Source organism: Gossypium arboreum, chromosome 4, assembly GCF_025698485.1.
Source record: "Gossypium arboreum isolate Shixiya-1 chromosome 4, ASM2569848v2, whole genome shotgun sequence".
NCBI classification, from domain to species: Eukaryota; Viridiplantae; Streptophyta; class Magnoliopsida; order Malvales; family Malvaceae; genus Gossypium; species Gossypium arboreum.
In genome coordinates, this window is record NC_069073.1 from 115,633,368 (window position 1) to 115,648,140 (window position 14,773).

Consider the following 14,773-nt stretch of genomic DNA (forward strand, 5'->3'; position numbering starts at 1 on the left):
AGATTTTTTGAACTTATGAATGTGGGTTGAATGGCTTGGAGGCACCCCTTCTATACTTCTAGTTAGAGTAAAAGAGAATTTTATAGAATTTAACTTCTTCATTTGGGTGTTCTACAATGATTAAACTCTTTTATTTATTATTTATCTCATATTAATTTAATTAATTAGAGATAAAATATTTTTAAAGAATATAATTTCTTTATGAAAGTGTTATAAAAGAATTTAATTTCTTAATTTATCTATTTAGTAATTTAATTTAACTTATTAGAGATAAATAATATTAACAAATGATGAATTTTGATTGGTCTAAAATATCTACCTCTATACCCTAAAAAATTATTGGCTTTGTCTAATATTTATTTTTATTTTAAACTCTTTCAATATTTATTATTTTAGATGATGTGTCACCTTATTATTAATTCATGGTGCATGATACTTATGCACCAACAGTGCATCAAATATTTTCCCAAAATTAAATTTATATTTTTAAAAAAAAAATTAAATCTATAATAATATATAGGCATAATTTTGAAATACTCTCAACATTTAGGGTTTTAAGATTTGAATTTTTTTTATCAACACCATCAAAGTTACAATTTATTTAAAAATCATCCTAATTTTAATAGTAAACTTGACTTGGACCATCAAACAAATGACATGTCAACGAAATAGGCATACCACATAAACACGATGTAATAGATGTAATAGATGTCTTTTATCTCTTCTTCTCTCTTCTTCATTTTATTTCCATTTTCTTTCTTCTTCTCTATTTCTCTCTTCCCCTCTAACAACTGTTATAGTAAATTCAAAGAAAAACACAAGTTCATCCCCAAATGAAAATGCTAAAAAAGATTTCTTTTAGTTTCAGTTTTTGTAGCCTCATGTTCATGCGATGAGCATTATGTTTTCAGCCATGGCGGACTTACCGACATGGAAGTGTATTACATAAAGCAACGACAGCTGCTTTATTACAGAGATGAGTTCGGTGACAGAGGGGAGAACGTCACCCTCGACCCGTCACTGATTTTTGAAAACCCGAGGTTGAGAAACTCTTATATAGCTTTACAAGCTTGGAAAAAAGCGATTCTTTCCAACCCGTTTAATCTCACTGCCTATTGAATTGGATCCGGTGTGTGTGACGATACTGGTGTGTACTGTGCTCCAGCGCTTGATAACAAGAGAATCAGAACCGTCGCCGGTATTGATTTAAACCATGGAGATGTCGTAGGATGCTTGCCGGAGGAGCTTGGGTTACTCACCGATCTGGCATTGTTTCATATCAACTCGAGCAGGTTTTGTGGTACGGTTCCACATAAGTTTATAAAGTTGAAGCTGATGTTCGAGTTGGATCTTAGCAACAATTGGTTCACCGGTAAGTTCCTTGAAGTGATTCTTAAGCTTCCTTTACTTAAATTTTTGGATTTGAGGTTTAATGAATTTGAAGGAACTATACCCAAAGAGCTTTTTGATAAAGATTTGGATGTTATTTTTATTAATCATAACCGGTTTAGATTTAATCTACCGGATAATTTTGGTAACTCACCGGTTTCTGTTATTGTTTTAGCTAATAACAAGTTTCACGGTTATATGCCGGCAAGTCTTGGGAACACGACGGGTCTTGAAGAGATTATTTTAATGAACAATGGATTTCGATCTTGTTTGCCGGAGCAAATTGGGGGTTGAAAATTTTGACTGTTTTTTATGTTAGCTTTAAACAGTTATTGGGTACTTTACCGGAGCAAATTTGGGGGATAGTGAGTCTTGAACAGCTTAATGTGCCACATTTCATTAACAATATATCAAATTAAGAATGGCATAAATATTTGTATTTTATTAAAAAAATATGATTTGGTTTAAAACAGGTGTACGAAGTGTGTTAATACCTATAGCAGACTATATTTAGATCATGCTATATTATATGAGAAAATTTGAATAAAATTTGAGACTTAAGTTTAGACTTAAACAAGTATAAATTATATTAATATATTCATACTTATACTACATGTAGATTGGGACCAAATCCAACCTAGATTGACATATAAACACATTTATTACATTTCCTATAGGCTAAGCAACTTCAGGGTAACAAATGCACAAATAAATATATTCCTTCTCTATTATATTGCATACAGGGGTGAGTGGAATGGGTTTACCGCTCCATGGTTACTTCTAAAATGGTAAATTACTTCTTTAAATCTTTAAAATTTATAAATTTTAAATTAATATGTAATAAGTTATAGTTTCGCTTCCAAAAATTATTAGAATTTTAATTTAATTCTTTTGAAAATTATAATAATATAAGTCAATATAAGAATAAAATTATATTTTAATTTTTATAAAAGTATATAACTTAATTCAACCCTATAAAAAAATTTTGGCTTCATCATTGACTGTGTAGTCATAATATATGTATATTAATTAAAAACATAAACGTACTATGATAGGTAAAAGTGTCATGAAAATCTATGTACAAAAGTTGGATAATCTTTTGTCTCATCCACTTAAAAATGACAAATTAACCTTTGCATGTTAGAGAAAATTGTAAATTGACTCTTCCATTAAAAATTTCATCTATATGTGTTATTAAGTGATAATTTGACTTTTCAATTTTTTATATAAGTGACCTGAAATTAAAGGATAAATAGGGTTAGATAAAAGTACCATGGAGCCCATCGTATTAGGAGTCGGGTTACATTTTACTTTCTCTACTCAAAAAATGGGCAAAGTAGCCCTTATATATTAGATCAAAGAGTAAATTAATTCTTTTGCTTATAATTTTATCAATGCTACCGTTAAATGTTGATGTAACTGACGAAGGAACCAAACACTAACAAGTGATGTGCCATATGTAACTCATGTTGACATGATAATATTTTTTTAAAAAAATAATGTTATCATAAAATAAATAATTTTATAATTATTTAAAAATCACATCTAGGATAAATTAGACAAATGATTATCCATGTTCATTTCAACCTAAACACGGTTTTCTAAAAATTATAAAAGCATAGAGAATTGTTTAAAAATTATTAAGGATATTAAAATTTTTAAAATTATTAAAATTTATTATAAACAAACATCTAGAATGATCCTAGACATACAATTGTCCAAGTTCAAATAACTTGGGCAACCATTTGTCTAGGTTCATTTTAGAGTAATTTCTTAAATAATTATTAATAATTATAAAATATAAGAAATTAATTAAAAATTATTAAGAATTATAAAGAATTATAAATAATGATTGATTTTTATATTTTAAAAATTGTAAAACTATATAGATAGACATTTAACATATTTAAAGAATTCAAATATATTTATATACACATATCAATTTGATTTTTAATTAATCAAAGGATCCTAATTTGTCAATGTTTTATAATTCTTAATAACTTTTAAATAACTTTATGTAATTATGTATAATTATGTATTATTATTTAATAATTATTTAAGAAACAACCCTATAATCAACTAGTTTATTATTAACATTGTTTTAATAGTTTTAAATAATTTTAATAATTTAAAAAATCATAATTTCTTAAAAATTTTAATAGTTTTAAATATTTTTATATTTATTTTAAAACCACGTTTAGGATGAATTTGGACAATCATTTGTCTAGATTCATTTGAACTTGGATAATAATTTTAAATATTTATTAAAAACTTATTATTTTTGAGATGTTTTAAAATTTTAAATATTTGCTGATGTGGAAAAATGTATCATATCAACATGAGGTACATGCAGCACTCCACATAGTGCTATCTTGTTGCTTTGCCAGTCACGTTATCACTTAAAAGTAAAAATAGGTGAAATTTTTAATAGAAAGAGCAGTTTGCTCTTTGATTTAACTTGGATTAATTTTCTCATTTTTAAAGTAAAAATGTCAAAATACAATCTTTCTCCTAGTGCTTGGGTGTCCATTATACTTTTATTAAATCCTACGCATATTTTAATTTCAAGTCACTTATATATTTTAAATCATCACTTTATAATACATAGGGATGAAATTTATAAAAGAATGGTCAATGTCGAAACCATTTTTTTAGATTTAAAAACGGGGATCGACTTTTTGAAAACAAAACGTGGAGTCGCCACCAATTTTTTGTTTAGGTGTGATTGGCTCACCTGATAAAACATTTTATTCCATTTAAATCAATTTTGACCTACATAAATTTGAGAAAATGGGTTCGAGAGCCGGTTACGTATGATGAAGGATTAGCACCCTCACTACACCCAAAATTGGTACCAAATTGATTAAGTATTGTCCTTATGTCTGAGATTTGAAACTATTTTTGAAATATGATTCCTTCGAAAATATTTGAATAGCCCAAGTTGATCGTCAAAATTCTCTTGTTTCAAAGGAATGCAGCATCATATCCAACATGGTAGGACACGATCCTTTATTCCGTCAAGAACACGATAAATTTTCGACTTCCTAAAATTTATACATTGAAAATTACAACTGGATGCCCAATCATTTAGTCCAACAAAAAACCGAAACCCAGCACGGTAGGGCACGATTCCTCGAACTTCCAAACATTGAACATTTCCTTGTTTTAGAATTTGAAGAATACGAATGAAATTCTAAAGGAATATTTGATTATTTTGAATAAACGAGAAATCGAAACACAGCACGATAGGGCACGGTTCCCCGAATTTCCAAGCATCAAACATTGCCTTGTTTTAGAATTTAGAAAAACACGAGTGAAATTCTAAAGGAAGGTTCGATTATTTTGAACAAACGGGAAATCGAAACCCAGCACGGTAGGGCACAATTTCCCGAATTTCCAAACATCAAACATTGCCTTCGTTTTAAGGAATTTTTAAACGAGTAATTATAAAACCAGCTTGAAATGCATTAATTTGACTTGAAATAAATCTGGAATAATTAGTTTTAAAGAGTTGGGAACTATAAAGTGATATTTGTAAACCCAAAAGGAAAAATAAAAACATAAGATAATATGCATGTATGAAGTACTATGATGGATGAATGAATATAATTCATTTAATCAACTAACAAAGTAAATAATTAAATTCAACTAATCTAAGAAAAATGTTATCAATTTTCTAAGCATGAATAAAGAATGATCCATATAATAGAAATACAAAATGGAAATAATACACAACGATAATATACATAGCCTAATACAACACAATTAAATGTCAAATATGCAAAACAAAATGAAAATTTAAAAATGTATGAGACAAATTTAAAAGGATGAACACATAATATATTGTAAATGAATTGTTGAATTTGAAACTATTTGTAATAACAAACTAAAGATATATATATGCATTCATTAAAATATGCGTTTATAGAATGAAAACTTTTAAATCAAATATTCATTAAAATGTTTAAAATACACTCAATAAAGAAAAAGTTGATAATATGTAGAATGTGAAAGTATAGCAAGGATACATAATAAGATATAACTTTAAGAAATATACATAATAGGTTCACAAAACATATATATATATATATATAAATAGATTTAGAAATTATTAGTTGTAAAAATTTGCATGGAATTAATATTGTATATAAGACTAAATTAATTTTTCCATAAGTCATATATGTAATGATTTAAAAAAAACATAATAATATATATAATAAGAAAACTATATGTATAAACACACGAATTTAATGATGTATAAATCAAATATAAATACCGATATATATATATCTATATACGTATAATAATAATGTAAAAAAATATAAGACATGTGAGATTTTTCTTTAAATAACATCAATACATACTATGTAAATAAGTTTAAAAGAAATTACGTATGCAAAATAAAATAAGATTAATAATATACATAGAATATAAAAGGAGAGTAAAAAATATATAATAAGATATGAGATTAGGAAACACTTATATATATATAATAGATTTAAAAATATATATATACATAAATAAATTTAGAAAAAATATATGCAAGAATGACATGGGATTAAATATGTATATAAAATTAAACTAATCTTACTATAAATTATACATGTACAAACATAAAAACGTTTGAATGAAATATTACATAAAATGTTAATATGATATAAGAAAGAACTTAAAATGACGATTTTATAAAAAAAACAAAGTAAAGTTATCAAAATAGGTCAACACATATATGAAAATATTAAGAACTTTAAAATAATAAGTATTTTAAATGGAAAGTTCAATTAAAATAGCATATATGTACAAATATATATACAAAAATGTTTGAATGAGATACTATACAATATATTAAAATAATACAATATAAAGTATTTCAAAACAATAATTTTATAAGCACAAAGATGGATTTTAAAACAACAATTTAGCCATTAACATAATATATGTACAAATATACACAAAATATTTAGATGAGACATTATACAAAAATATTAAAATAACATGATAAAACAAACTTCAAAATAATTATATAGAAAAAACAAAGCGAAATAATTAAAATAGATTAACAAATATACCTAGATTGATTTTAAAAATATTAATATTTCCAAATAGAAAGCTCAACTAGATTACTATATGTACACAAGTATATATAAAACATGTAAACAAAATATTTTACATAATGCTGAAATAATATAATGTAAAATTTCAAAGCAATGATTCTTTTAAACAAAGTTAAAATTATTAAAGTAGCTTTCTTTAAAAATATTAAGTGAATATTCTTAAAACAATGAATTATATAAATGAGGGCTTAATAAAATAAATTTAAAATGAAAGGGACAATTTACAAATAAAATAAGCGAATGGAATTAAAACAAGGATCGGTACAAAACATGCTCAAATGCTCAAGGACCTAAGCTGGAAACACTCCAAACCCCAAAACGCAGCACCTAGGCGTGGACTAAAATGAAATAGCACACAAATTTTGGGGGAAAAATTAAAAGAAATAAATAAGATGCCAATAGGAGTCTGCTGAAATGCGGCGCGAAAAGGGAGGACCTAGCTCGCAATTACCCTTTTCTGCAGAAACACGCGGATCCCAAGGGTAAAGGGGACGGATCGGGTCGGGTTTAACAGGTGGTCCAAAACGGCCACCCAAAAACGGTGCCGTTTCCAGGGTTGTATTTAAGCCCGTTTTTTTTAGAAAATTTCATTTGCAGCCTCCTCTCTAAAAAAAAATCTAAGATTCCCCTAACTCTCTCCCTTCTCTCCCTGTGGCCGGCCAAGGAGACACCCAAATCTCCGTCCATCGTACCACCCCTGTACCCGGCGGCCAACGGTGCGCGAGGGTGGGCATTAAGCCCCATTTCAAGGCGCGTTTGAAGGTCACAATGCCCTCAATCCTCAAAAGAGCAAGGAGAATGGTTCGTACCCCCTTTTGGGTTCGAATGCGACAACGACGAAAAGCCCTCCGACGAAGCGGTCACGGGGCGGTTTCGGTGAGTTTTTACTCCCTTTTTATTTTTTTGTTTAAAAGATTTAAAAAAAAATGAAAGCAAAAATAAAATATGAAGAACGAAAAGAAACGAGATTGGAATCAACCTTTGCTCGTATTTTGCTCTTTGATTCCTTAATAGTCTGTGTCTATTACATTTTTGTGCTTGTGGCTATATAGCCGAATACAAATGCTTTAGTCTAATCTTTGTTACTGTTTTGCTTCGTTTCTGCTTCCTGTCCTTTGTTGCCTTTTTTGTTCTATTTTTGCTTCTTTTTTCTTGCAGGTAAGGTCAACGAGGCTGCAGATGGCCGTTTTGGTGCAACGGAGCCGAATCTCGGGCGTCATGCGTGCCGAGGGCGCAAATGGAGGCGCGGCGCCTTAGGCATATTAGGGTTTCTGTGTTGTTTTATTTTTTGGGGCTATTTTTCTAGGCTAGGTTTTTAGTTTGGGCCTGTATTTTGCTTGGGTCTTGTAATGAAATGGACTATTTATTATTTTGGTTTTGGGCCGGGCAAATTAAGCCTCTTACAGTCAATTTATACCTTTTTTTTCTAATATATAGGAGTTAATTTACTCGTTTTTAATAAAAAGATAAAATACAATCTATCTCTCTTTTTTTTTTACGAATATGTATACTTTTTATTTAAGCTACCGGGAAATGTAGAGATTTCCGATTGGTTGGGCTCAAAGTATTTAATTGATACAGCGAAATAGGAGCGCGGTAGGGCCAGTTCGGGTTTGGAAATATAGAGTTGAGTCAGGTGCGGCGGCGGGCAAAGCACCTGCTTTATGCATTCTTTCTCTAAGCAATAATATGATGATAGAAATGTCAAGGTTTCACAAGTTTATCGGTTCCTTTCAGAATGTTTATTGTTCTTGTATCGATCTAGATAATCACAGGTTTTTGCGTTGAAGAACCGTAATTCTCACAGAGACAGAGCAGTAGCCGCAAAAGCAAGTATTTCATGATATATAAAGCTACAAATTCAATCTGACAAATATATTACATCGAAAAGAATTATAATTTCACTTCTAGCTAAATGCTTGTGTATGTATGGAAGGGCACTACTTTCACTTCCACTAAAGAGCTGGGAAAAAAATAGTAACAGAGAAATCCCCAGAATGAAGAAAGACTTATAAGCTCAGTGTTTAACACCATCATCTCTTGTTCTTGTAACTCGAATGTAAGCAACAACAACTGCAAAAGCAGCAGTGACAAGTCCAGCAATGATGACACCACCAGCAGCCACAGACTTAGTTGATGAAAGAATATGATGCTTTCCCAACCGTCTGATTTCTGGTGCTTCAGCTTCAACATCTTGAGGAGTACTTTCATCTGGCTCATCTGCTTCTCTAGGAACAACCCAACCTGGCTCATCATCATCCTCTTTATGAACCTTAATCTCAGGTGGTTTGGCCTCAGATCCTCCAGCCATTGCATGCACCAGCAATACCTCCAAAAAAAGCAAGGAAACCAAAACAACCTTACCCGCAACCATATTTTAAGGAAAGGGTGGTAATGTTGAGATGTTGGAATCTTTTTATGTGAGAGACAGAAGTGTTTTCTGCACATAAGGCTAGGGACTCTGCTATGCTATGATTATTCTATGGTGGTTGCTGAAGCTATATATAGGACTATAAATGGATAGTTAAGAATTTGGTAAGGTTTTGACTTTTGAAATGGTAACCAACGATGAAAGCTTCCTACTCCGACTTTGGTGTCCAGCTGGTGTAATGAATAAAGTTTGCCATTTAATGTATGGGAGGTGGAGTTTGGCATTTGGGAATTGGGAGGGTGCAAGCTTATGACAAACCGGTGTGGTTTTCTATTCGATGGATTTCATGGATTAAAACCGATTGGATTTGAATTAAAATAATTTAAAATTTTAAAAATAATGTTAAATAAATGATAAATATAATAAGCTAAAAAAATTTTGACATCACATAGAATATATTTGTTCATTTGAAAATATCATACAATAAATAATTTAAATGTAAACTTTGAAAATAATTAATAATAACATATATAATATATACGATATCAAAATAAAAATATTTGATTAAATTATAGGTAAAATAAAATTTAAACATGTAAATACATTATATTAAGAATATTAAATGCACTACAATTATTTATCGTGGTGTTGTGATCAATTTTGAGTTGATGTCGAGTTAACTTGCGACACAAACTCAATCAATAATATTATCAAGTATAAATAATTTAAACGTGAACTTTTAAACTAATTAATAATAACACATGCAATATGTACGATATTAAAATGAAAAATATTAGATTGATATATACAATTGTAGAGGCAATAAAATATACATAATAAAATTAAAATGTTCAAAAAAATTTAAGAAAATGCTTTAATTAAGTGGTAGAGTTGAAGTTTTATCAACCAACGTCATGGATTTAAATTCTACCATATGTAAATTATTTATTAATTTTTAAAATTAAAAGATAAATATTTTTAAATAATATAAGTTATTTTAATTACGAAAAATAATAGTATAAATAAAAAGGTAGGGAAGCAGTAAAAGATTTTTGCCTTATGTAAAAGGTAACTATTTGATATACAACTTGTATAGTTTATTTTTATATAAATGTGTATAGTTTTTATACAATTGAATCCACGTCTTCCTATAGTGACAGTAATGTCAATTCTAATGCTGACCTTCAATCTACTTATGAAGTCTAAAAACTTTAGAACTTCGATTTAATCATGTGTATAATATATAATAAACATAAAAGCTTAAATGGATAAAATATTTTTAAGGTTCAAGAGATTTTAAATAAATAAATTTTTGAAGAATTTAATTAAATTAATTCGACCCGTCAGTCAATAGTTTTATTCATGATAGGGAAGAGAGATTAAAATAAAATGTTAATTAGGGTTGGTTTGGGTTGGCTGTTGGGGTAGTACTATTTTCAGTTCAATCTAGGTAAGTAAATCGTGACTTTAGTATAAAAACAAATTGAAATCTTTATACACTCCATCCATATAATAAAATATATAAAATAATTAAAAATATTAAAACTGTTATAATAAATGTAGATAATGATAGTAAAATGATTACAAAGTAATAAGAAAATAAAGAAAGATATACATATTTTATATGAAAAATTCTTTTGGAAAAAATCACGTGTAGAAGTGAAAAAATTTACTAATGTTGAAAAATAAATTATACTAAAAATCCTATTCTAATTAAAATTAAATAGAAGAAAAATAGCCCCACTGATATTCTTATTTTATCATTATATTTATTTTTTAATAAATAAAGAAATTCGAGTCACAATTTTTAATAGTAAGTTACATTTTCAACTAGGATCGATAATATCGAATGAAAAATATTAATTTAAATTACTAAAAACAAAAGTTGCAAATCAAAACAGTCCATCAAACATGAGTGCTAATGCCTTGCTTTTCACCGACGTCGACCACTGCGACAAATAAAGGTAACCCAAATTCATCACCGAAGTAATTGACATTGTTTATATTTGAAAGATAAAGTTTTCAAACTTAGTTTTATTAAGGTTTACAGCCCACTCTCTTTATAAAACATCAAAGTTTTAAATCTCATAAAAAAATAACTTTTATATATCTATAAGAATATTTGTAATTTAAATTATTTTTAAATTTTGTTAAAATTTCAAATTAAAAATTATAATATATTAATAATGATATTAATTAATAAAATTTAGATAATATTTTTAATAAAATTTATAAAATATTACCAATATATTTTTATACAAAATTTAATTATTTTATTTAGATAATATTTTAACTAAAATTTATGATTTTAATTTCACTTAACTTGAGATAAAAGAGGTTGTTATAAAGAAATAATTTAATAAAAGGTGTATTTTATGTCGACAAAAAGAGTGTATTTTATGGTTTATATTTGTTACTATTTTAGATAAAACCGTTATAAAGAGTAAATATTAATTTTATAACAAATTTGACTATTATAATAAGATATAAATCTTAAAAATATATATAAATTTTGGTTTAATGTGTAATTTTATATGTAAATTTTGATTTTGTGTAATTTTATACATGATTTTTATTTGATCAAATTCTCATAATTTATTAACACAATTATTAATATAACATTATTTTATGTTTATATTATATATATAAATAATTATAAAAAGTAAACTAAACACACCGCATCTGTATTCTACGGTCTATTCAAACCCGTATTCTTCCTAAAAATAAACGAAGTAATTATGATAATTAAGTCACAATTTATTTTAGAAAGATGAGGTTATATTAAAGAGCAACAAATTGATAAAAATGGTAGCTTTAAAAAGCCAGACACAAAAGACTGGGTCAAAATATTAAATGATACAACGAACAAGAGACGAAATCCAATTGACCAAAATAACTAACTCCATTGCTTTTGACTTTCAAATGCTACTTCACTTTACACTACCCCCATTTTGACTTGGCAAGCAACCAAGACGCGCAATTTTCCTTTACTTTTCCTCTCCACATTTAAGTATAAAATTGGTTAAGTTTTGAAATTTAGTATTTTTATTTTTTTAAAATTTTAAATTAAGGTTGAATGATTAATATCTGTCGTTACTCAGTAACATATGCAATTAAAAGAATATTTAATTTACTGAGATAAAGATTCACATTTATTGTAATTTTGTAAATTACTATATGCGGAGAATATTTATTTGTTGATTAATATGAATCCATGTTAGTATAAATTCTTTTTAAATAAATTGTTTTTTGTAATTAAACTTTTAAGTAAAAAGTTTTAATGATATTGTAATTATTTTTGTATAAATAAATTTATAGTGCCTTACTCTCGAGGTAAAACTCCGAACTACGTAATCAAATTTCTTTATCCATTTTTTATTTTTACACTTTTAATTAGTAAAACGAATTGCAACTAGACTTATAACTAAAGGGCAAAATTCGTCTCAATTAGCTTTTTATTGATGGTTTAGTAAACATTACAATTAGCACTTTATATCTACTCGGATATGAAAATTGGGATGGATAGTCAGAACTTTGTGGAAGATGAATATTACATGCAATTCAGTTGGATAAAATTGAAACTTTGATGGGTCAGTTTAGGGGTGTGCAAAATTCGGGTAAAACCGAAAAAATTCGGTTAACCGAATTAATTCGTTTGGGGGTCGGTTAAATTTTTTTTGAGTTTTCGATTAATGGCTAATTCAGTTCGAAATCGGTCAGTTAACCGAAAAATTCGGTTAATCGAAAAAAATTAATAAAAAATTATAATATATAAATAGCCCACTATTCACTCAAACCCAATCCAACATAAACCCAAATACCCAATCTAATATATATTAACCCAAGTACCCAACCCAACCCAATTACCCAACCCAATCATAAAAATTACAAATAATTTAATAAATAAAAATAAAAATCTAAAACTAAAAATAAAAATAAAAAGCATATAACTTTATACAAATAATTCGGTTAAAGTTATTTCGGGTCGATTAACCGATTGAACACCCCTAGGTCAGTTAAGGAAGATGATGGCAAAGCAGCTGGGCAGGGAAGAGTTATTTCAAGCCCAATTATAATAATAACAACCTATTTGAGGAATTATCTCAAGCGCCCAACCATCCTATTCTCTTGACTTTTTCCTCTTATTATTATGTCCCCATTTAACTTAAAGTCATTGACTTAACAAAATATTAAAAATTCCACTAAAAACAACCTTCCACAACTAGGAAACTAAGTTCAAGACGAAGGTAAACCTAAGGCATCATCTTGCAGAATTCTCCAGAGCAAAGCAGGCGCATGGTGGAAACTATAAACATTGTATTAGGTTCATAAACATGAGTTCAAAAAATAGATTTTATTTGTTATATAAATTATGAGAATGAAATGCATATATTATAAATTAAATAATTAAAATTGTTTGAGAAAAATATACTTGTTATGGTACTCGTCATCATCGACTCATTATCCAGTTATTTGATTGGGTCCTGACCTGTAGTTTACATGATTCGCATCTTGAGTTCAAACATGAGATGTTCACATCCTTTTATGAGACCGCCCGATGTGGGTTCGCACCACTATGTAGTCGAACCTATATCTAGAAAACACGTGTTAACCCTAGAATAGGGTACATGTTGGCATGCATAGAGGCCTACCTATGACGTCCCATCAATGAACAATAATCGTATCATATAAATAGAGAATATAACCCTTTTGAAAGGGATACACACTAAAAACACTCAATAATTTTATGTGAGGACAGTGGACAGATTTCTAACCATTAAAAAACCAAAAATCTAAAATGACTCACCCCTTACGAGAATTTCCCCTGTAGTTTCCCATCGGGCCAGGCAGGAGGTTTTGACATCAGCAATCAACCCAATGAGATGGACCTTTTTACTGGTTGGATTGTTAACTGACTAGAAAATCTAAGCAACTCAGGCCAAACAGGTGCTTCCTATTCTTTTAATCTCAATGCTCCCTCTGGTCATGGACCATCATTTCCCTCTAATCAGAGAGCATCGCCTACAACTATTTGGTTTGCAAGGGCAGCTGAGGTTGATGAAGGAACAATGACTTAACAAAGTGACAGGTTTGAACAACAACAATTGATTCTCAATAGGAATTACTAAGGCATAATAAAGAACCGAGAAGAAAGGTACAATTTGACCACTCTGATCTTCAGGACCATGTCACGCCTCTCTAGGAGGAGGATGTGGGAGCACATGCAAAGCCATGGCAGAACGAGATGGATGCTTTGCATAGAGATGTGCAAGCATTGCATCCTAATGTGCAAGACATGGACTGGTTGTTTTGTTTTAACAACCCATTGTCTCCAAAGATAGTAGTTGTGAGCCTACCAACCAAGTTTAAAGTCTCAAAAGAGATGTTCAAAGGTAGGAGGGATCCTCGGGCACATCTCATGCAGTATAATAATTATATGAATATGTTAGGAGCTTCTGATGCAGCAAAATGTAAAGCTTTCTCAAACACTCTTAGAGAAAGTAGGAAAGATTAGTATATGTCTTTGCCACAGGGCTCTATCCAAAGTCTCTTGCAGTTGGGTCAAATGTTCCTGAAAAGATTTTGAGCTCATAGGATAATAATGAGAATTCCTATAGATTTGATGTCAGTGAAACAAAGGGATGAAGAATCTTTCCAAGATTCTGTCAAACGGTTCCATGTAGCCACGTTAAACACAAAGAACTTAGAGGATGAGTAGGTCATTGATGCCTTCATCATTAGAGTCCAAAATGAGCATATGTAATATTCATTTACTAATAATAAGCCATAGAGTTTTTCAAACTTGTATGGGAGGGAGCATAATTTTCCTGAGGCAGAGGAAATTAAAAGAGTATCTCACAACACTTTTAAAAGGGATGACAAATAATTTTAGGGTCGT

The 14,773-nt window shown here is 28.9% G+C and overlaps 1 protein-coding gene and 1 long non-coding RNA gene across 2 annotated transcripts; one reads left to right on the forward strand and one right to left on the reverse strand.

The window, feature by feature from the left end:
* Positions 1 to 716: 716 nt before the first annotated feature.
* On the forward strand, positions 717 to 1,859 carry LOC128291475 (uncharacterized). Its single transcript, XR_008281268.1, has 2 exons — positions 717 to 1,372; positions 1,565 to 1,859. It is a non-coding gene; the product is annotated as an uncharacterized LOC128291475 (long non-coding RNA).
* Positions 1,860 to 8,520: 6,661 nt separating this feature from the next.
* LOC108459045 (uncharacterized) lies at positions 8,521 to 8,877 on the reverse strand. The gene has a single exon (XM_017758413.1). It carries the CDS (start codon positions 8,875 to 8,877, stop codon positions 8,521 to 8,523), a length of 357 nt encoding a protein of 118 aa, XP_017613902.1.
* Between the last annotated feature and the right edge of the window lie 5,896 nt (positions 8,878 to 14,773).